General features: G+C 34.4%; 2 protein-coding genes across 5 annotated transcripts in view; one reads left to right on the top strand and one right to left on the bottom strand.

Annotated features, from left to right (window-relative positions):
• LOC123696421 (atrial natriuretic peptide-converting enzyme) overlaps positions 1 to 9,627 on the top strand; it is a 111,813-nt gene extending 102,186 nt beyond the window's left edge. Inside the window, exons 14-17 of the mRNA XM_045642582.1 lie at positions 121 to 274; positions 566 to 689; positions 6,812 to 6,960; positions 9,319 to 9,627. Of these exons, the coding sequence (XP_045498538.1) occupies positions 121 to 274; positions 566 to 689; positions 6,812 to 6,960; positions 9,319 to 9,522 (631 nt within the window). The 3' untranslated portion in view covers positions 9,523 to 9,627. The remainder of the gene's footprint in view (positions 1 to 120; positions 275 to 565; positions 690 to 6,811; positions 6,961 to 9,318) is intronic.
• On the bottom strand, positions 1,652 to 5,786 carry LOC123696400. 4 transcript variants are annotated; one of them, XM_045642567.1, is made up of 3 exons: positions 5,117 to 5,786; positions 4,337 to 4,431; positions 1,652 to 1,768 (listed from the first exon to the last, which is right to left on the bottom strand). In XM_045642567.1, the coding sequence occupies exons 1-3, from the start codon at positions 5,523 to 5,525 to the stop codon at positions 1,676 to 1,678; spliced, it is 597 nt and encodes a 198-aa protein (XP_045498523.1). In that variant the 5' UTR covers positions 5,526 to 5,786; the 3' UTR covers positions 1,652 to 1,675. The 4 variants fall into 4 exon arrangements, 3 of the variants coding, with proteins under 3 accessions (XP_045498523.1, XP_045498505.1, XP_045498514.1); XM_045642549.1 differs by having other exon boundaries at positions 1,652 to 2,498; positions 5,117 to 5,779; XM_045642558.1 differs by lacking the exon at positions 4,337 to 4,431 and having other exon boundaries at positions 1,652 to 2,498; positions 5,117 to 5,779.
• Positions 9,628 to 20,631: the final 11,004 nt, after the last annotated feature.

Raw genomic sequence — 20,631 nt, 5'->3', positions numbered from 1 at the left:
ACAGACAGACAGAGTCACTTTCGCATTTATAATATTAGTAGGGATATCAAAGCAGCAAACGAACAAAGTTAAAAGCAAGGCGTTTTAAATTAACTTTTAATTTAAATTTATTTTCCCTAGTCACTCAGATGTAAATGGCTGGACCATACAACTGGGGATCACGCGTCGGCGATCGCACGCGTACTACGGCCAGAAGGTGAAAGTTAGGAGAGTGGTCCCCCATCCGCTGTACAACGTGGGAGTCGCTCATGATAACGATATCGCACTGTTTCAGGTAAGATGGGTAGGATTTTCATTTGATTTCATTTTTATAGAGAGGTAAATTTTCTGATTTGAGTTATAGGGAAATTGTGTCGTATTCATAAAATATCGTTTTCTGTCTATTTTGATAAAATGTTTATGCCAAAATGTTCCGACCTGATTTTTAAGGCAATCAATTCAAAATCAGTTTCTGGTTATTATAGCTTTGACTAGTTGCATCATCTACTTTTCAAAAGCATCGTTATGCTTCCATTTTTATCATTGCAAATTCATAAACGACTTGAAAATGAAATTATTCCTATAGTTGGCAGTGCGAGTCCGCTACCACGAACACCTATCGCCCGTGTGTTTACCCCCTGCGCGGCGAGCGTTACAACCTGGCACTTTATGTACCGTCATCGGTTGGGGCAAGCGGACTGATAAGGACAGTGAGTATACTTATTATATCTGGAAGTAAATAAAATGTAGATGTAAATTTATTGTCGCTTATGTATGTTGTATCGTACCTATGGGTGAACTTAGAACAAAAATCGAATGATATGGTCGATAGACAAATTTTTACGAAAAACCTCACGCTCCCCCACTCCGACGGGCGGAGGTGTGGCTTGAAGGTGTGGAGGAAGGAAGGTGGAATTCCTCCATCGAAAAAGGAGGATTCTCGACCAGTCTACTCGACTGGCCGGCCGTTAAGGTATAAAAATAACTTCAGTACTAAAGTAAATAAGCATAAAATTGCCTGTTGATTGCCACGTATTCTGAACTTTGAGTGTTGTAAGTAGCATGTTTTAAAATTGATTGTTTATGTCCCGAAAACAATTCGTCTAAAATTGTATGCAACGTTCTATGATAGATCATACAAAGGATTATATTTTTCAACTCCATGTATTCTTTAATCTTGTTGTTATGCCCAGATACACACAAAATTAAATTTCCGAGTACGACGACCTAAATTCTAAAATTGATGTGTACTTTTTATATAAAACAACGTGGCACTGGTCTGCATTGAATCTTTACGGTGGCTGTGTTATTTTAACTATAATTTGTATCTTCCTTAAAAAAAAAACAGTTTATTTTTATAACGGAGTAAATTATATACTTTAGTTGTAAATTAATAAATTTATTAAAATTTTCTTGTGTGTCTACTGTGGGATGCTTAATGGGGCGTTTAAATTAAATCACAAAAAAACATCCACGATGAGGCGTTTAATTCGCACGTTACAATAATTCGAATTTAGATAAAAACTGAGCGCACATCCGTCGTCTATGCCGGTCGCCGCGGAGTGAGGGGCTGACCGCTGACGAGCCGTCGCGAACAAATCCCCGTGTACGACCGGCGCGGGCGCGGGGTGAAGGGCGCGCAGTTGCTAAGCTGGCCGCCACACTACTACTCCCCCGCCGAGACCGATGCCAACAGCTAAGGTCGATAGTAGTTCGGGAAGCGAACCACTCGTCCACTTCTAGTCTTGAACGGTAGTGATTTGCTGTTCTCATCGTGTTGTGGTTCTTCCTGTAATTTAGTAAGCAAATAAGCAGGTTTAAGTCTATCTATGGTTACATGCGAAAGCTTGCCTCCCACGTCAATTTTAAATGTTTTTTCTCCTCTTTCAATCACTTTGTGCGGGCCAGAATAAGGTGATTCTAATGACTTTTTAATAGGGCCTTTGCGAAGGAAAACATAGTCAGCAATTTGTAAGCTCTTAGGTATGAAAAAGGTTTTGCTTGTATGCCAGTGCGCTGGTTTTGGTGCGAGATTATGAAAATGGTTGCGTAGGCGGGATGCAAAATCTGTTAGATCAGTACTATGAGCTTTAGGAGCGAGAAACTCACCGGGAAGGCGCAGTGGCTCCCCGTACACTAGCTCAGCTGCAGATGACTCAATGTCTTCCTTCCAAGCGCTGCGAATGCCAAGTAAAACAAGTGGAAGTACCTCAGACCATTGATCATTTTTATGGCACATGATAGCTGCCTTAAGCTGCCGATGAAAGCGCTCCACCATGCCGTTGCATGCCGGGTGATACGCCGTTGTAGGGCGATGAACTGCACCCAACAATGAAGATAAGCTACGAAACAAATCAGATTCAAACTGTCTTCCTCTGTCAGTAGTGATCTTCTCTGGACATCCGTATCTCGCCACCCAGCCAGAGAGAAAAGCACGGGCACACGTCTCGGCTTGTATGTCTGGTAAAGGAATCGCCTCAGGCCAACGCGTGAATCTATCGATGATCGTGAGACAATATCTGTAACCAGAAGAATAAGGTAATGGTCCTACAATGTCCATGTGGACATGCGAAAAACGTTGAGAAGGTGTAGAAAATTGAGAGAAAGGTGAAATTGTATGACGAATGACTTTGTTGCGCTGGCAATCTGTGCAAGCTCGCGCCAAGTGTCGACAATCTTTTTTAATTCCAGGCCAAACAAATCGTTGCGTAATCAACTTAATGCTCGCCTTAGCACCAGGATGGCTTAAACCATGTAGATTATTAAAAACTTGTTCTCGAAAAGCTTTAGTAACAAACGGTCTGGGATTTTGCATAGACACGTCACAGTAAATGAAATGAGATGAATTTGGTAATTTTACTTTTACTAGTTTAAGAGATGAATTGTTATTTAAAAGTTCTTGCAGCTCAATATCTGTACTTTGAGCGCGTGCAAGTTCCTCAAAATTTATAGAGTCTGCGATTTCCTCTATTCTGGACATAGCGTCGGCTACCATGTTCTCAGACCCGGTCACGTACCTGATATCTGTAGTAAATTGAGAAATAAAATCTAAATATCTAAATTGTCGAGGTGAACATTTATCTCGATTGGTTTTGAACATAAATGTCAGCGGCTTATGATCTGTGTACACAGTAAAATTTCTGGCCTCAAGCATATGGCGAAAATAACGTATAGCTTCATATATAGCTAACAGCTCTCGATCATACGGACTATATTTTACCTGAGATGGCTTAAGTTTGCGTGAGAAAAACGCTAGTGGTTGCCAGTCATCATTTACCCGTTGTTGGAGCACGGCACCGACTGCGATGTCAGAGGCATCTGTGTGAATTGCAAAATCACAGTCGGACCTAGGATGAGCTAATAAGGTTGCTCTCGCAAGAGACGACTTACAGGCATTGAAGGAGTCCAGCATGACATCAGACATCTCGATAGGTTGATTGTTTTTCTTTTTAGATCCTGAGAGTGCCAAGCTGAGAGGACCTTGAATAGAAGATGCATCTGGAATGAAACGCCTATAAAAGTTATACATTCCTAGAAATCGGCGGAGTTCTCTTACACTCTTCGGAACTGGATAATCTACGACAGCTTGAACCTTTTCTTCAACGGGACTAATTCCAGCTGATGTAACTTTGTGACCCAAGAAGGTTATACTAGGTAAACCAAACTCACATTTGCTTGAATTAATAAGCATGCCGTAGTCTGAAAGTCTCTTAAATAATTGATCCAGGTGTTCCAGGTGCTCATCGTAATCTGCGGAAAAGACCAAAATATCATCGACATAACCATAACAAAAGGATAGTCCTTTGAGCATTTCATCAACAAAACGTTGAAAGGTCTGTGCTGCGTTGCGAAGGCCAAACGTCATATAGCAAAACTCGAATAATCCGAATGGTGTAGTAATGGCGGTCTTCGGTATATCGCTCTTGAAAACTGGTATTTGGTTAAATGCTCTTACCATGTCGATTTTAGAAAATATAGTGCTTCCAGCAATTAAATGTGTAAAGTCCTGAATATGTCTGATAGGGTAGCAGTCTGGCAAGGTTTTTGCATTTAAAGCTCTGTAGTCTCCGCAGGGTCTCCAGCCGTTGTCTTTCTTAGGAGCTAAATGTAATGGAGATGACCAAGAACTGTCTGACCTGCGTGCCACGCCTGCTTGCAGCATGTCCTCAAATTCTTTTTGTGCTATCTGAAGGCGATCCGGTGGCAGCCTGCGTGGTCGTGAGGAAACGGGTGGACCTGGTGTAGTTCGAATATAATGAACGGTATTATGTTTCACCTCCTTATGAGTACCAGCCGGGCGGGTTATGTCTGGATATTTGCGTAAAAGCTGATGGTAAATAGAATCTCCAGAAATTACCTTAATTGAACCATAGTCGCTTTCAGTTGGAATCTCAATTGACGCTGTGACCTGGAGTGACGTCAACCCATCAATAAGTCGCTGCTGGCGGCAATCTACCAACAGATTGTAAAAAGAAAGAAAATCAACGCCAATTATCGGCTTATTAATATCTGCAACTACAAATCGCCATTTAAAATCACGCCGCAAACCTAAATTAATATTTATCTGCACCCAGCCATATGTAGGTATGACAGTACCGTTGGCCGCGAACAGCTGGTAGTCAGTCTTCTCTCGATATTGCCTGAGCGCTCTGCGTGGATAAACACACAAATCAGAACCTGTATCGACAAGAAATTTTATTTTACTTATTTTATCTATAATAAAAAGGCGGCCTGGCGAAATATTGCAGTCGGTTGCCGCTAGTGTTTTCCGACGGTAAATTAAATTTGCATGGTTTAATGCATTTATGCGCTCGCTTTCCAAATCTATGATGATACCAACAAAAATCAAAATTTCTAGATTTAGATCTTGACCTGTTACGGTTAGTTCTTATTCGAGATGGGGTACGTGACCTTGATCTATGTAAATTACCTTTCAGTGATGCTACTTCTTTTGTTAAATTTTCTAATTGCTTACTTAATTCTGAAATTTCATTATTATTCAAATTATTATTTAAAGTGCAAACTTGTTGGGTAGGGTGTACAATATCATGAACAGAATCTGCTAAATCGGCAATCGCTTCTAAACTGAGACTTTTTTGTGAAGCTATTATTGTTTGAATATTTAATGGTAACCGACCTGTCCATAAAGTCCTGAGAAATTCGTCCGGAACAGCTGGCCCCGCCAAATTCTGTAGATGTCGAAGAAACTGTGACGGTTTTCTGTCCCCTAATTCCTCTTGAGCCAAAAGTTGTTGTATTCGTCTCTCCTGTGACGCCGTTAGCCGTTTTATTAATTCTGTTTTTAGTTTTTTATATTTATTCTCAGCTGGAGGATTTTTTATTATATCCTTTACTTCCTGGGCAAACCTTTGTTCTAATTGCGACGAAATGTGGTAAAACTTCGTCGTATCAGACGTTATTCCAGCTAAAAAGAATTGTCCTTCAACCTGGGCGAACCACAAAGCAGGGTCATCCGCCCAAAATGGCGGCAGCCGCACGCCGACTTTATTCAATTCCAAATCCGATCGGTCTTCTTTTTCCATCATAAACGTATTTTGAAGTCGGGGTCACCAATGTGGGATGCTTAATGGGGCGTTTAAATTAAATCACAAAAAAACATCCACGATGAGGCGTTTAATTCGCACGTTACAATAATTCGAATTTAGATAAAAACTGAGCGCACATCCGTCGTCTATGCCGGTCGCCGCGGAGTGAGGGGCTGACCGCTGACGAGCCGTCGCGAACAAATCCCCGTGTACGACCGGCGCGGGCGCGGGGTGAAGGGCGCGCAGTTGCTAAGCTGGCCGCCACACTACTAAAATACTTCTGTACCTACTTAAAATATTAGTTTTCAAAGTATAAAGTGGCTCAATGGTTAAGTTGCATCGTTACTAAGCCTCCCTGTAGCGGTATATTATAGATAACATAATATGCCATTTGATTGAAATCTCCATTAGGCATTCAAAGTCTACATAGTGCACGTCAATTAAGCTTACCAATTATTATGTACAAAGTTGTTCTTATATCAATTTAACCAGAGTAAATAATTTGTTCTCCTTTGAATCTTCATCAAATAGCTTTTTTTCTTTTTCAGAATGAACCAATCTATTTTTTGTGAATGATTGAGATTTATTATAATTTGAATAGGGACTAGCCCTAAGGGAAGAAGTTGTTGCTATTGGTACATAATATTACAGACGAGCATTTCTTTGAAGGCGCTAAAGTCCTACGTCTGATCTATTTCTCTATCCTATCATAGTCCTGAAAGGCTGTATTGCTTGCGAATAAAATCGTTATATTCCTATCCAATTTAATAATTTCTATCGAATTTACTCTGCAATATGTTCGAACACTCGACAGAATAGCTCACTGTTTCCACAATGCCGTTTTCAGCGATAAACTATCACAAATCAACTGTCGAGCTGGCAACGATACGTCCTGTGGCCTGTAATGTGCTTACGGGTCATTTGAGACGCAGTTAGTCGCTTGAGCGACGCTAACGAGTTGCAAACTTACGATTTTATTGCACATTAAACTGTCTAGCGCTGCCCTTGATTTATTCTTGCGAAGAGACCAATTGATTTTGTATCAGATGATATTTGCGGTTTCGCTAGTTAATGCCTTTGGAAATTGATCTAGTTGCCAAGTCTGAAAGTGAAGAAATAACTGTTAGTTATAGTGAATTTAGCACCACGAAGCCAGAGTTATTTTGCCATTATTTTAACAACAGTAAAAATTGAATCATTTTTCTGTCAAACAAAAATTTTAAGATATGAGATTATATATTAACTGAAAACTTTACACAATTTTAAATTCACGTCATATTACCCAGTGTCAGAATACGAACCAGCAGTAAACGAGGTAGAGGTCCCAGTTCTGAATCGGGACCTTTGCAACCAGTGGCTGGAGCACCGCGACCTCAACGTCACAGAGGGGATGATCTGCGCTGGCTATCCGGAAGGCGGCAAGGACGCTTGTCAGGTAAGATCATGTTTAGATACTTTCGTACTTTACTAAGCGTACTCTCGGACTACACGCTTTTGCTACGTAAAATGGTTTAAGAGTAAATGTTAGATAGGTGTTATACGTTTTGTACAGTTTAATGCGTCAATCTTCATCATGAAATATTTCACTGTTGACACGTTTGATAATGAGAAGACGTGGAGAATGTAGGGAAACCAGGAAAATACAAGATGGATGCATTTCGGAACGTTACAAGAACTTGTAACTTCCGATGTACGGGACATTATTATGGGCTTATAGTTTATCCATTTTTCTACAGTATATCCAACTTAAAATAAAAGTAATAACATATGTATCATAATGTGTGTTTTTGATTTAAGTCTCACTGATTAGTTTCTTTTATTGAGTAATTTTCCTCATAACATAAAAATAAGAAGTAATAATATATTATTCGTTTTGTTAGTTGTTCAAATACGATACTCATCCCAAATATGAAATCAAATAAATTTGTTATGCCTGAATTTGCGAGAGGCCGACTTTATTTACTTTTTTCCTTCATAAACTTTTATTTATTTAAGAAAATTGTATTGACTTGGAGATTCCCATCTTTAATGAAATTTCTGATAGCCAAGATGCTACAATATTATAGTATTGTGTACCTTACATTTTAAGATTAAATTGTCGGATTTCTTTTGTATAAAATGTTTAACAATATTTTTCATTTACTGAAGCCATAGCGAATACAGTTAGTAATAGTTAATTAATTGTATTCTTTAACAAATTTAAATTACATTGTGATTTAAAGTTCAATGTACACCCACAAAATTCGAATAAATTTTCCATGAAATCTAAATGTTTGTTTGTTGTCGTTCTCTAAACTTCAGACGAATTTCGTTGATATTCTGAAGTATTAAAGTTATTTAATTTTTAATTGTTTTAAATAATATAAATAATATATAGCTTACTTTAGTATAATATTATGTAGATTGAGGCTACAAATATTAAGTATGTTAACACATACCTCTACAAATAAATAAAACAAACAAAATTGTTTCGCACGTACCTGCTTGAAAAATTTAAGTTTTAAGTTGGCTTTAATAGCTCAAAGCTTTATTTTGCCTTAATTAAGAGTATACAAAATGGGACGTCCAATGATAAATCATGGATGGATGGATGGATTATAACTTATACATAACTTAACGTTATATTATACTAGTGGTCCGCCCCGGCTTCGCCCGTGGTACATATTTCGCAATAAAAGGTAGCCTATGTCCTTTCTCGGGTATCAAAATATCTCCATACTAAATTTCATGCAAATTGGTTCAGTAGTTTAGGCGTGATTGAGTAACAGACAGACAGACAGACAGACAGACAGAGTTACTTTCGCATTTATAATATTAGTATGGATTACTAAAACAAATTTTGGCTATAACCATTATCAACGTCTGAGCTATATGCAATAAAGCTAATTTCTTTTCGGTTATACTTCGCTGCCGATAAAATAGGCAAAAATGGACGCAACGTCCGTTCTAGGTCTTAGTAATATTAGCCCGCTTGTTACGCCTGAGTTCTCCCGCAAACATGAAGAAAAGATATTGCCTTCAGCTCTGACTCGCTATTTATTGCACCAAGCTTAATACTCCGCTGCATTTTATTGCTTATCTGTTGAGAATGTATTTTGTTTTCTTAAGCAAGTCCTTGAGGATTTAAATTGTGTTTCGACTTTCTTTACTCTAGAATTTTATAAAGTATTGTTTAAAATGTTTTATTGATAATTATTTGTCTAGTGAATATCCGAAAATGAATAAGGAGTAGAAAATAACAAAAAATAAAATCACTGTATTTCATCGTATCATCTTGCGGGTTATTTGACGACGCGGTTGGCGCAGTGGTAAAGTAACTGCCTACTGAGCCGACGGTCCCGGGTTCGATCCCCGGTCAGGGCAAATATTTGTGTGATGAACTCAATTATTTGTTCTTGGGTCTGGGTGTTATTATCTATATATTATGTATTTATTAAATATTATATTTATCGTCGCCTAGTACCCACAACACAAGCCTTAATTGAGCTTACTGTGGGACTAGGTCGATTTGTGTAATAATGTCCTATAATATTTATTTATTTATATAAAAATCACTTTGATATTCTTTCGTGTAAATCTCTAAATTTAGCATGTTGATTGCAAATTATTGCTAAGCCGTTTATTTCCAAACCCTGAGTTATATATAAACCATAAGAGAAATTTATTTTATAAGAAAATTTTCTCTCTTTTTCACATTAGCTAAACATCATAGCCTACGGGTCAGGTTTTACAGCGAAATCTATTTTCGTATTCATACTTCGATATTTAACATAAACCTAATTAAATTTTCCAGGGGGATTCCGGCGGCCCTCTCCTCTGCAAGGACCCGGACGATCAATCGCGCTGGTATGTTGGCGGCATCGTGTCGTGGGGTATAAAGTGCGCCCACCCGCGCCTGCCCGGCGTGTACGCGTACGTGCCCAAGTACATCCCGTGGATACAGAAACAGATCAACTTGTACAACGACGAAAATGCCCCATCAGAACCTGATATATGAGGCAACCACGGATAGACGAATATACGCAACTCTGAGATTTTAATTATTTTATACTAAGATATATTTATACACGTAAACTTTTAATTACATAGAATTTTATGAGAAGATGAAATATAAAGGCAAATTCATTAGATATGTGGGGAATATTTATGATAAGAAAACGACGGCATATAGAGCAATTTTTATGTGTTAATAAAATGAAAAATATATTAGTATTATTTGATAGGATATAGTATTTTATGGTATATTTTGAAATGTGGTATGTTGAGGAAAGATTTATTAACAGAGTTGCGAATTGATAGAAAATTGAGACAATAAAACTCGAATTGCGACAATAAAAACGTATTAAAGATAATGTTAATGTATGACAATAATTTATACTATGACAATAAACTTAATATTAATGACAATGATTCTTCTAATGATATGACATAATAGTTTAATGTCTGTCGTATGATAAGGCTGTGGTCACACTGAGCAATAAAGAGAATTTTATAATTATTGTTCAAGAAATACTACTTCAATTATTATAATTAAAAAATAATCCTTAAGATCTTGCAGGCAAGATTCTAAGATTGCAACATAGTCCGATTCAATGAACGAATTTTTAATGTCAAAATTGAACATTTTATTAATATTTATCTACACGACACGATAAAGTTTAGCATGCGTATGTTTATGTTTTATGTTTTAAAGGACAATCTTTTCACATAATACCTATTCGGGATAACTATCAAGAACGGCTCTTCCGTCGTCTCATCTTCCTATGATGACATCGATGAGAATATTATAATATATTGTAGCAATGCATACAGATGACATGACTCTGCTTATTCGCCCAGTGCAACCGCAGCCTAATTCCGATGCTGTGATACTGCGGAACTCTTATTATGAAGAAAGGTTTACCGTAACGTGTCAAAAACTTTTTTTATAAATCTTTAAAGTATTTATTTCTCTCGATACTTTTATCGATCTACAGTTGTATTTACATTAAGGCGCTTATGATAAGACGTAGGGTCCTGAAGCTTTAGCCTTGAATAAGATTTTATATGCATCCTCGTTTCTTCGTGCTCAATGTGTTTATTTGGTGTTTGGTGTGTAGGATTAGTGGGAAGTGCTTCGGAAATTTATTTTGGATGTACATTGTCGTAGCCATCCTATATTACTTATAACTTGCGCTGATAAATGAACGAATTGAAAACAGAATGATCGCAAGTCTCACTTGCACACGCGCTGCCTACAACATGCTATCGCGGTCCATCTCGCATTTTTACATTCGTTCCATTATTGGCGCAGACTATTTCATAATGCTCGATTGTTCTTTCGACAATAACTCGTACTTTACATTTTTTAGAACATGTTTAAGTGAATTTAGGATTTGCTTTAGTGTTGAGTGTTTATATATGGAAAATATATAAAAGATGCGGGGTCCGTGTCATAGTAAAATAGCTTTAATAGACAATAAGACTAGCTACAGATAACTTAAATTAGTGGTGTGTAGATGTGTCTATATAGAATAGTTAAATGTACCTATTAGTCTCATTTTCAAAAAAAAAATCTTACCAGATGTATTATTTTGTTTAATTCTCGTTTTGTAAATTGAAATTGAAATCTTTATTTTTCTACTCTATAAAATATGTTAACTGTGCTCAAACTTACTGTAATAGGTATTGCATTTTAACATAAAAATATATATGTAATGACGTTTTTATGTACAGACGGCAACTGTTATAGAAATCAATTATAAATATTTATAGTAGAAGAAACGAGACAATAATGAGTCAGGGCGAAAGATATTATCTTATATATGAGGAATTTAGTACCGAGGGATGTGGAGCTAGTATATTATATAAATTATAGAATAAGTGTTGCCGTGTGTACGCTGAAGGTTGTCGACTACTAAGTCCCTTTCTATATAACTCGAGCTTTGTATTAGTGTTAAAGGGTTGAAATTTTTATATTGTACTTGATAAATGTTTTCTACTTAACTATTGGACAGATCTACGTTGGTAGACTTCTTTAGACAGTATCTCTGAGCGTTCTTTCTCTCTGAGGCGTAGTGACTGAATTAGATTATAAATGGCAATCGATTTTTTAATAAGTACATTGAATATTTATTATTGAGTTGTCTACATATTGTGTTACATGTTCTGTATAAAAAAAAAAACTTTACCTTATTATATTCATATCTATTCTATCGTGAATTTCATAGTCATTATGAGTTATCTGAAGTATAGGCGAAACAGTTCCCTGTTATTTTACATAATATTATTATGACGATTGCCAATAAAATATATCTGATATAAATATTGTTAAGGAAATATTAGAATAATTAGATATGCTATAGTATCCTCTAATCTATTGAAATTTTCAGTTATGTTCGTATAAATTTTATGTTTAAATAATCAGATTTATATTTACTTACCTAATATTGTTCTTAAATTCTTTATTTATTTGTTATCTTCTACTTCGATACAGTGAAATGTAATTTGTCTGAGTAAGAAAATACCTAGTAATATAGAATATTAGAAACTTTAAACAAATAATACAAATGTCTTCCAAAAGACTAAATTGTGTTACCTACTTTTATATAATGAGAGAATAGTTATTATTTATAAGAAAAATCGTGCCATGATGTTTTTAGTAAAATTGCAAAGTAACATTAAACTGTGCCTTCAAATGGTACATGCAGAGTTATTTTTCAAGATATTAGACAAAACATGGGAATCGTATATACCTAAATATATTATACCTAACTATCGAACTAAATGTAAGGTTGATTACATTTCACTGTAGGAACCTCTTCTCCCTTCTAGTCGCTTCTAGTGACAGGTTAGTGCAAGCACTAAATACATAAATTTTATAAATAAAACGAGAAATGCATTGGTATTTGGCTTTATATTGAACATTACATGTTCGTCACTAAATGTTTATACATACGATTGTAGAATTATGTCGTATTTGTACCGTATATATTGTGTAGTTATTGCTGTTACACCACTGCACACTGTAGTGACACGTGTTCAGGCTAACTCTTTGGGTCAGCTGGTATGACTCTCTAATCTAATATAGCTAGATTTAATAAATGTTATCTATTAGTGACAATAAATATTTTGATATATTGAAATTAAATTCTAAATAGATTGTATTTGGATCTTGTTGATATTGTTTTGCGTTAATATTATAGATTATACGTTCCTGAAGCTTTGCTTTGAATTCGATGTGTTTGTTTCGCTTTGTTATGGAGTATTTATTATGGGCTATGATAATGGTTGTGTTATAGATGTTTACAGTTTAGTGTAACGTAGGAGGTTTGGTGACGGAGTTAGTAGCCTTTAAAATGTTAAATGTTGTAAGTACTTTATCACAGAGCGCATATCTTTTACAAATTGAACGGTTTCGTCATGACGAACGATGCTAGAAAATATTGCACCTTATCTTTCTAAACCACATCAAATATAAAATTACTCGGAGGATCATTTTTCATGATATTTACATATTTGATCATTTGTTTTGGAGGATTAGTGTACGATAATGTTGTGTATTTTTTAATGCAACTAATTACTAACTATTCCATTATAATTTTATATTTTTATGACTTTAAATTTAAGATTTATCTATAACAAGTCCCTGCTCTACATTTTACTCTAGCACCGTTCGTTAAGACGACACATCCAAATCTGGATATATATATCAAATAGTCAATTCGGTCAACGATGTCGTACTTAGTTCATTTTATCAATAATTAGGAACTGGCTTTAAAATCTTTTTACACGTATCGTATATTATACTTACAAATGTAGATAATGCGACAATAACAAAATAATATAAGTACATACTCAATATACTATAAATTGATAATATAAAAAATTTTGTATTTTTTCATCGTCTAGGCTTGTAAACCTTTGTAGACTAGCTTTTAAGTCTAAGACCACGTAATAATTGTGGGTGAAAATGATACTTATGATAGCTGTGAAATTTATATTAAATGCTAGACCTTTTCCGAGAAATTGATTGAATAATTAAGGATCTATAAATGTTAACTAAAATAACGTTAAAATCAGTTTGTAAATAAGTCCATTTAATTATTATTTGGTCTTACGAAATTTAAGAATTCCTTAAGTAGACGGTACTAGACACGCACAAAATACTTATCTATACTTATATAACAGACGTTTAGACTTCTGTTTATATTTTAGAGCAACACATTGTAAAAGTCGATAGAAACGAAACATATCATAGAAGAAATATCATTTGTGAAAGGATCCTATTGTGTTGTTTACCTAAATAAGAATTTTAAAATGCCTACTTCAAGTGGGGTCTAATAAAATATATACTTGGCTGAAATAAAGGTTGTCAGAATAAATCACCCCAAGAGAAAGCCATCAATAACGGTACCAAATTTTATGTTAATTGCCATTTATATTTTGACGAATCTCTCGAAAACGTTTCTTCATTTAATTATTTTCCTAAAAATATTTAACCGACCCACCTGATGTGTTGCTCTAAGATTTAGTACAGAGTGTTCCACAATGCGTGCCTCATTTAAAATGATAGAAATATCTTGAGACATTTAATTTTAACCTTACAAAGCTGCGATTTTATTTGTTTTCAACTTAATATTTATTTATTAGCTATATTTAGACATAATATTATAAACATCATACAAAACTATCATAAACTTACACAGTCCATTAACGTTAATTTACTTTTAAAGTTCTGATGATTTTCAAATTAACGTCTAATAGATAGTTTTAGTAGAAAGAAGAGGACTTTTGATATTTATTATTTACTAGCTGATCCGCGCGGTTTCACCCCCGTGGCTCCACTCCTGTTGCCCGTAGCGTGATGAAATAAGCCTATAACCTTCCTCGATAAATGGGCTATCTAATACCGAAAGAATTTTTCAAATCGAACCAGTAGTTCCCGAGATTAGTGCGTTCAAACAAACAAACAAACAAACAAACTCTTCAGCTTTATAATATTAATATAGATTCAGATACACTGCGGAACATTCTGTACATTTATACCAGTATAGTATTAACATATTATAAACTCTATATCATGTAATTTTAATGCCAAATCGTTTTATACAGATACCCAATTCTTCTAGAAGCAAGGGTCGTATTCGAAAAAATATAATTAGACAAATATTGAAATATTACCTATTTATGTTAAATCATAATATTATGTTGAGCGTATTAACGAGAGCTTTATGAGTGACTAGCTTCCGCCCGCGACTCCGTCCGCGCGGATGTCGGTCTTCGCGTGGATGGTTAATTTCTCCATTTTGAGTACCTAACTCTGACAATGACATCTTATAAATATCTATTGGACCCAAATACGGCTAGGCTTATAATAATACGCAACATGTGTTCGCGGTTCTACAGAACAACGTCTATGGATAAAACTGAAAAATTAAGATTAATTTTTTTCTACGTATTTTTCCAGGATAAAAAGTATCCTATTTTACGCCCAGGATAATAAGGTATAATTATACCAAGTTTCATCGAAATCGAACCGTTAGTTTTCATGTGATGCCTTCACATACAGACAGACATACAGACAGACAGACAGACAGACAGACAAAAATTTTTTTAATCACATATTTGGGTTTGGTATCGATCCAGTAACACCCCCTGGTATTTATTTTTTCAATATTTTCAATGTACAGAATTGACCCTTCTACAGATTTATTATATGTATAGATTGTTCATTCTTGAACGTTGAATGTCACATATTTTCGTCTGTCTCTGTTCAACACATAGTATAAAAAAGATGACGGTAAATTAGTAAATTTAGACGATACCTACTCAACGTTATTTACCATCTCTCTCTTGGATATTTAAAGTAAAACATAGCATAACATCTTATATAGAATTATTTTTATTGATTGTTAAATTAATACACGTTTTTGTTAATGCGCTCAATAAAAATTCGCTGTACTAATCAGAAAACGAGACAATAATTTTATTAGGATAATTAATAAAAGTAAAATTTTATAACTGTTTAAAATAAAATATTCTATGAATCATATTTATATCAATATACTTACTAAGTTAATAGTTAAAAAATTAGATTTTGACATCTAGTCAGTTGAGTTAATAAATAGTTTTAACAATCTTCTGCCTTACTGAGATCTAAATTTCGTCTACAAAAGAAACTGTTAATAAAAGTAACCGTTTCACATGACATTTTGAACCATATAATAAAAATAACAGCCCTACTAAATAATATTAATACATTGATTCATTTGTGGAGGAAATTGGGTCTTTAATAAAGCCAAATAATTATAATATAAACAGAAGTTTCCAACATGCCTACACCTACTTACTCTTATAAGAGTACCTAAACATTTTATGATTCCTTTCTGTATTTTGTATAACAATGATATTGTTTTTGTCTTCAGGATTTAACAACAATTTGTTCATACCTATTAGATATTTTTAAACTATTGCATAGCTTTTATCTCAGGCTTTGAGCGCGGCGACCGAATGTAAAAATTCCGTAACGAAAAAAACCTAACACCCCCCACTCCAACCAGCACAGCGATGCGATGCTATGCAATATCTTTACCGCGGCAGTCCTCTAGTGCCACACGTTTTTTTTTTTCATACTCACATTAAATCTTGTTAAATTTATTTCAAACCTATGTTAGGTAATGTTTTTAAGCAGTGGCAGTACGTACCTAGGTACTAATTATTTTATACTGATTGTATGTAAAATTAGGGCCAAGCTATACACTCGTTTTCAAACTATTCTGTGAATAATAATTGTTATCATTGACATAACAAGGCGGCATAGAAAACGTGTAGAAGTAATTATGACCTTAGTTTTTACACCTAAAAGTTGTGGATAAATGGGATAGATGTGGCTTGACCCTTACTTGTGAGTTTGAAGTATTGTAACATGGAACTACATGATCTTAATTTATCATAAGTCCAGCGTTTTAATGTTCTTCGGCTTTCGTTCGTATTTACTTTAGTATAAGTTATTTAAGTCGATGTTTTGGTGTTAGCGCGGCGTGTGAATGTCGCTTGGTAGGTTATATTGTGTAGCTGTCTTTTTTCCACGCTTCGATTAAACGGTACAGTAACATTGTTCTTTTATTTATTACCTTAATAAACATTCCTTTACAGGAAAAAGACCACATGTACTTTTGAATATCAAGGTATGATATTATGTCACCTCTAGTCCATATAAATCTAGAAAAAATATACTATACTAGCTTCCGCCCGCGACTCCGTCCGCGCGGATGTCGGTCTTCGCGTGGATGGTTATTTCTCCATTTTGAGTACCTCTGTCAATAACATCTTATAAATATCAATTGGACCCAATTCCCAAATACGGCTAGGCCTATAATAATACGCAACGTGTGTTCGCGGTTCTACGGAACAACGTCTATGGATAAAACTGAAAAATTAAGATTAATTTTTTTCTACGTATTTTTCCAGGATAAAAAGTATCCTATTTTACGCCCAGGATAATAAGGTATAATTATACCAAGTTTCATCGAAATCGAACCGCTAGTTTTCACGTGATGCCTTCACATACAGACAGACAGACAGACAGACAAAAATTTTTTTAATCACATATTTGGGTTTGGTATCGATCCAGTAACACCCCCTGCTATTTATTTTTTCAATATTTTCAATGTACAGAATTGACCCTTCTACAGATTTATTATATGTATAGATAACGTACTCAATGACTTGCTTTGCGCAACAAACACTAATGGGTACCATTCACAGGCGCACCCATCCGCTGGATTTGTAGCTGGCGACAAGTCCGCGGACAAATCTGCGTGTGTATGTGTAGTTGTGCGCGGCTCGCGGCTCGGCGCGGCGCTCGCCGTCTGGAGACGGAGAGTGATAGAAGGTGATAGACGTGTAGTGTGTGGGCGATGACGGATTTGTCCACGGATTGGTACGGCTCGGGGCTCGGCTCGCGGTGCGTGTAGTGAATGCCGGGCTAGGATTATGTTTGAGGGTGAAAAATGAAAGACAAACATCGGATTTACAATTTTACTAATGGATACAATTCAGTTACATAATCAACAGTTATAAATAACTAGTTATCAACCGCTAACTAATATATTGTAGTTAGGTATACATTCAACTCGTCGATACAACACACGGAAACCACAAATATCCATTCTACTTCAATTCGTTCACAAATTAGGCTACTGTATTGGAAAATTAGTTAATTGAAACTACAAGAGAATATGAGAAAGTATTAAAAGTTTAGAGTTGAGTAGAAGTATGTATGAGCATCAAAAAATTAAGAATGACTTTGTACAGATTTCATTGTAATGTTTTTCGTGAACAATGTTTTGTCTCTTTCGCTCTGATGGCAGATTGCAGACGAAATATTGTTCAACGTAATCTGATTATGGATGGGGTTTTATTTCCTTATGAAATGCTTTTACGCTATGACAAGATAGTAAAAAAGATTTCATTTATCCGCATTGTATTTCACTTTATTTGGACATACTGTATTTGACAATACACATCGTAAAAATTTATAGTTTTATACATATTGGTTAAAAATTTGTTTTATTACAACAAACAGTATTCGTTGGCATTATTTTCTTTATCATAGAACGTAAACCGTAAATAATAGACATAAGTAATAAAATACAATGCGATAAATCAATAAATTCTAAATACTTATAACAGACACTTGTACTATTTTTAAACAATTTGAATTATCTACTAGATGCTTTTACTTGCAATATATTTGGTCATTCATTTTCCATAGCTTACATACGACACCAACAAACGGTCAACTCGAATACAAAAAAAAAACATACAATAGCTTACATCAACACCTATTTATTACATTTCTGAATATACATCGATAATTGGACGAACAAATCTTGATCTATGGCTACTTACTTTGATCATTAATGACAACTAGATACACAATCAGTCAAAAAATCCACTCAAGGGTTTAATATAGTGTAAATCCAATTTTATATCATCCCAATAAGGTTGAATTTACATTGGTGCATATTAACAGGCTAGTTTCCGTTTTTTGTACGTTTGTACGGTGTATCACTCCTGAAAGTAACGTTAATAAGATGGATTTTGCTGTAGCCATTGTTACATTTGAGGATATTTTGATTTTTTTTAAGCTATTGCATAGCTTCTATCGCGGACCTTGAGCGCGGGGACCGAATCCAGAAATTCCGTAACGAAAAAAAACCTCACGCTCCCCACTCTGACGGGCGGAGGTGTGGCTTGAAGGCATAGCATGCAATAGCTTTACCGCGGCAGTACCCGAGTGCCACACGTATTTTTTGTGTAGGATTGTGTATCTAGTTGTTTTTAATCTTCGAAGGCTACTTATTATGGATATAGGTATCGAGTATTTACACGGGGCTAAAGTTCAAAATCACACATGGGGGTCACAACACGGGTTGATTATTTAGCGGGAGTAGCTTATACATAATTAGAAGTAAACATGTCATCATTGAGTCGATGTTGAAATCTTTTTCATTTTACGTTGTTTTGTAGTAACTTAGATATTATGCAGACTGTTATAAGATACAATATTTTTCTATTGTCCGTTTCTATATTGAACCTTAATGAAATACACAACTTTTTGACCATTTTTGTTTTAGAGTACTTGTAAAACGATCGATTTAATATGAAAACAGGTTATAAACAGCATGTTTTTGCTGTAACCAGTAAAAAAACTCCAAATTTCTGAACAATACAAATATTATAAGTTTTACAATAAACAATTTAACATCCAATTAATAATATTCGATTAAGTTCTTAATAATACGTTGATTAACAATGAAAAGTTTTAAAATATGTTTTATATAGACGACCTAGAATACATTTTTCATTAACACAAAAACGCCTAATTCAGTCTTGAGTACAACTCTTAAATTGACTAAATACGGCCTTCCGTCAACTTATAACGTATTTACAACGCTAAATATTATTATATTCCACTATGAGTATTATGTAACGAGTCTAATTTTAATATTTTCATGCAACTACGATATAACAACACGAGTTTAATATGAGCTTTTTATAAATATAAGGGAATCTGAAACGTCTGCACACTAGATAAGGTTCATTTTTGCTAATAGAATTCGTTAGTATTTCGTAAATAACACGCAAAAATGAGTTTTAAGATAAAAGCAGATGTTTCATATTTCCTTAGCAAGATAATTGTCAATAATTGCCCTGAAATTGACAATAGACAATCATTATTTATATTACAACGATTTGTTTGCATAGGTTTAACTAAATAAAAATCATAGCTTGTCGTTGATTTCTAAGTGTAGATTACTTGTCTGCAACTGTATATTAAATTAGAATGTATAACATTAGCAGCAATGTATTGCAAGTTAGTTAATGTTAATTCAGAATTTTTTATTCAGTAAGTGTTTGTGCTTATATCGGGAAAGTGTGTCGAATTATAGAATATAATTATAGTATCGTAAAAAGTGTTTTAAAGTTCACAATTTGACTTGTAGGTCTTACTAATTAAGTTAATTTAAGTTTTTGGGTGTAGGGATATAATACAAATTCTGAATGTATGTATCGGGAGAATGTAACGTTATTATGAATATTTATATTCATACTTATTATACTATGCATACTATAGTACAATATTATATTTATTATGGTATATTTTATTCTGAAAATTACACACAATTTTTAGCCAGAAGTACAAGTAAATATTATTTAAAAATGTAATAAATATAGGCCGTTTAATTGATTTTATTTTAGCAAAATATTTCTAGTTTGAAAACTTCGTGGGAAAATATTTTATGGATCTACCTAAGCTATTGAAATTGGCTTTTCTAAAATTTACTGTAAAAACGCTGACAAAAATAATTAATTTGATTAATTGTGAGAAGTGCAAATAGCTTCTCCTAATTGACATTACAATAATTCTGTTGTAAATATAGTTTTAGATTTGACACCTATATAAAAGCACAGAGAAAATGATTAGCTTACTATATACATATACAATATCTAATAAAACTTATCTAATAAAACTCTTGAATGTAAAGTCTACCAACTTATAAAGCTATTTAAAAATACTATATCGTATCGCATATTGAAACAGAAATTAAATTCTTTT

Source organism: Colias croceus, chromosome 1, assembly GCF_905220415.1.
Source record: "Colias croceus chromosome 1, ilColCroc2.1".
Classification (NCBI taxonomy): Eukaryota; Metazoa; Arthropoda; class Insecta; order Lepidoptera; family Pieridae; genus Colias; species Colias croceus.
The sequence above is the reverse complement of the archived record's forward strand: the minus strand, read 5'-3'. Positions and strand labels throughout refer to the sequence as shown.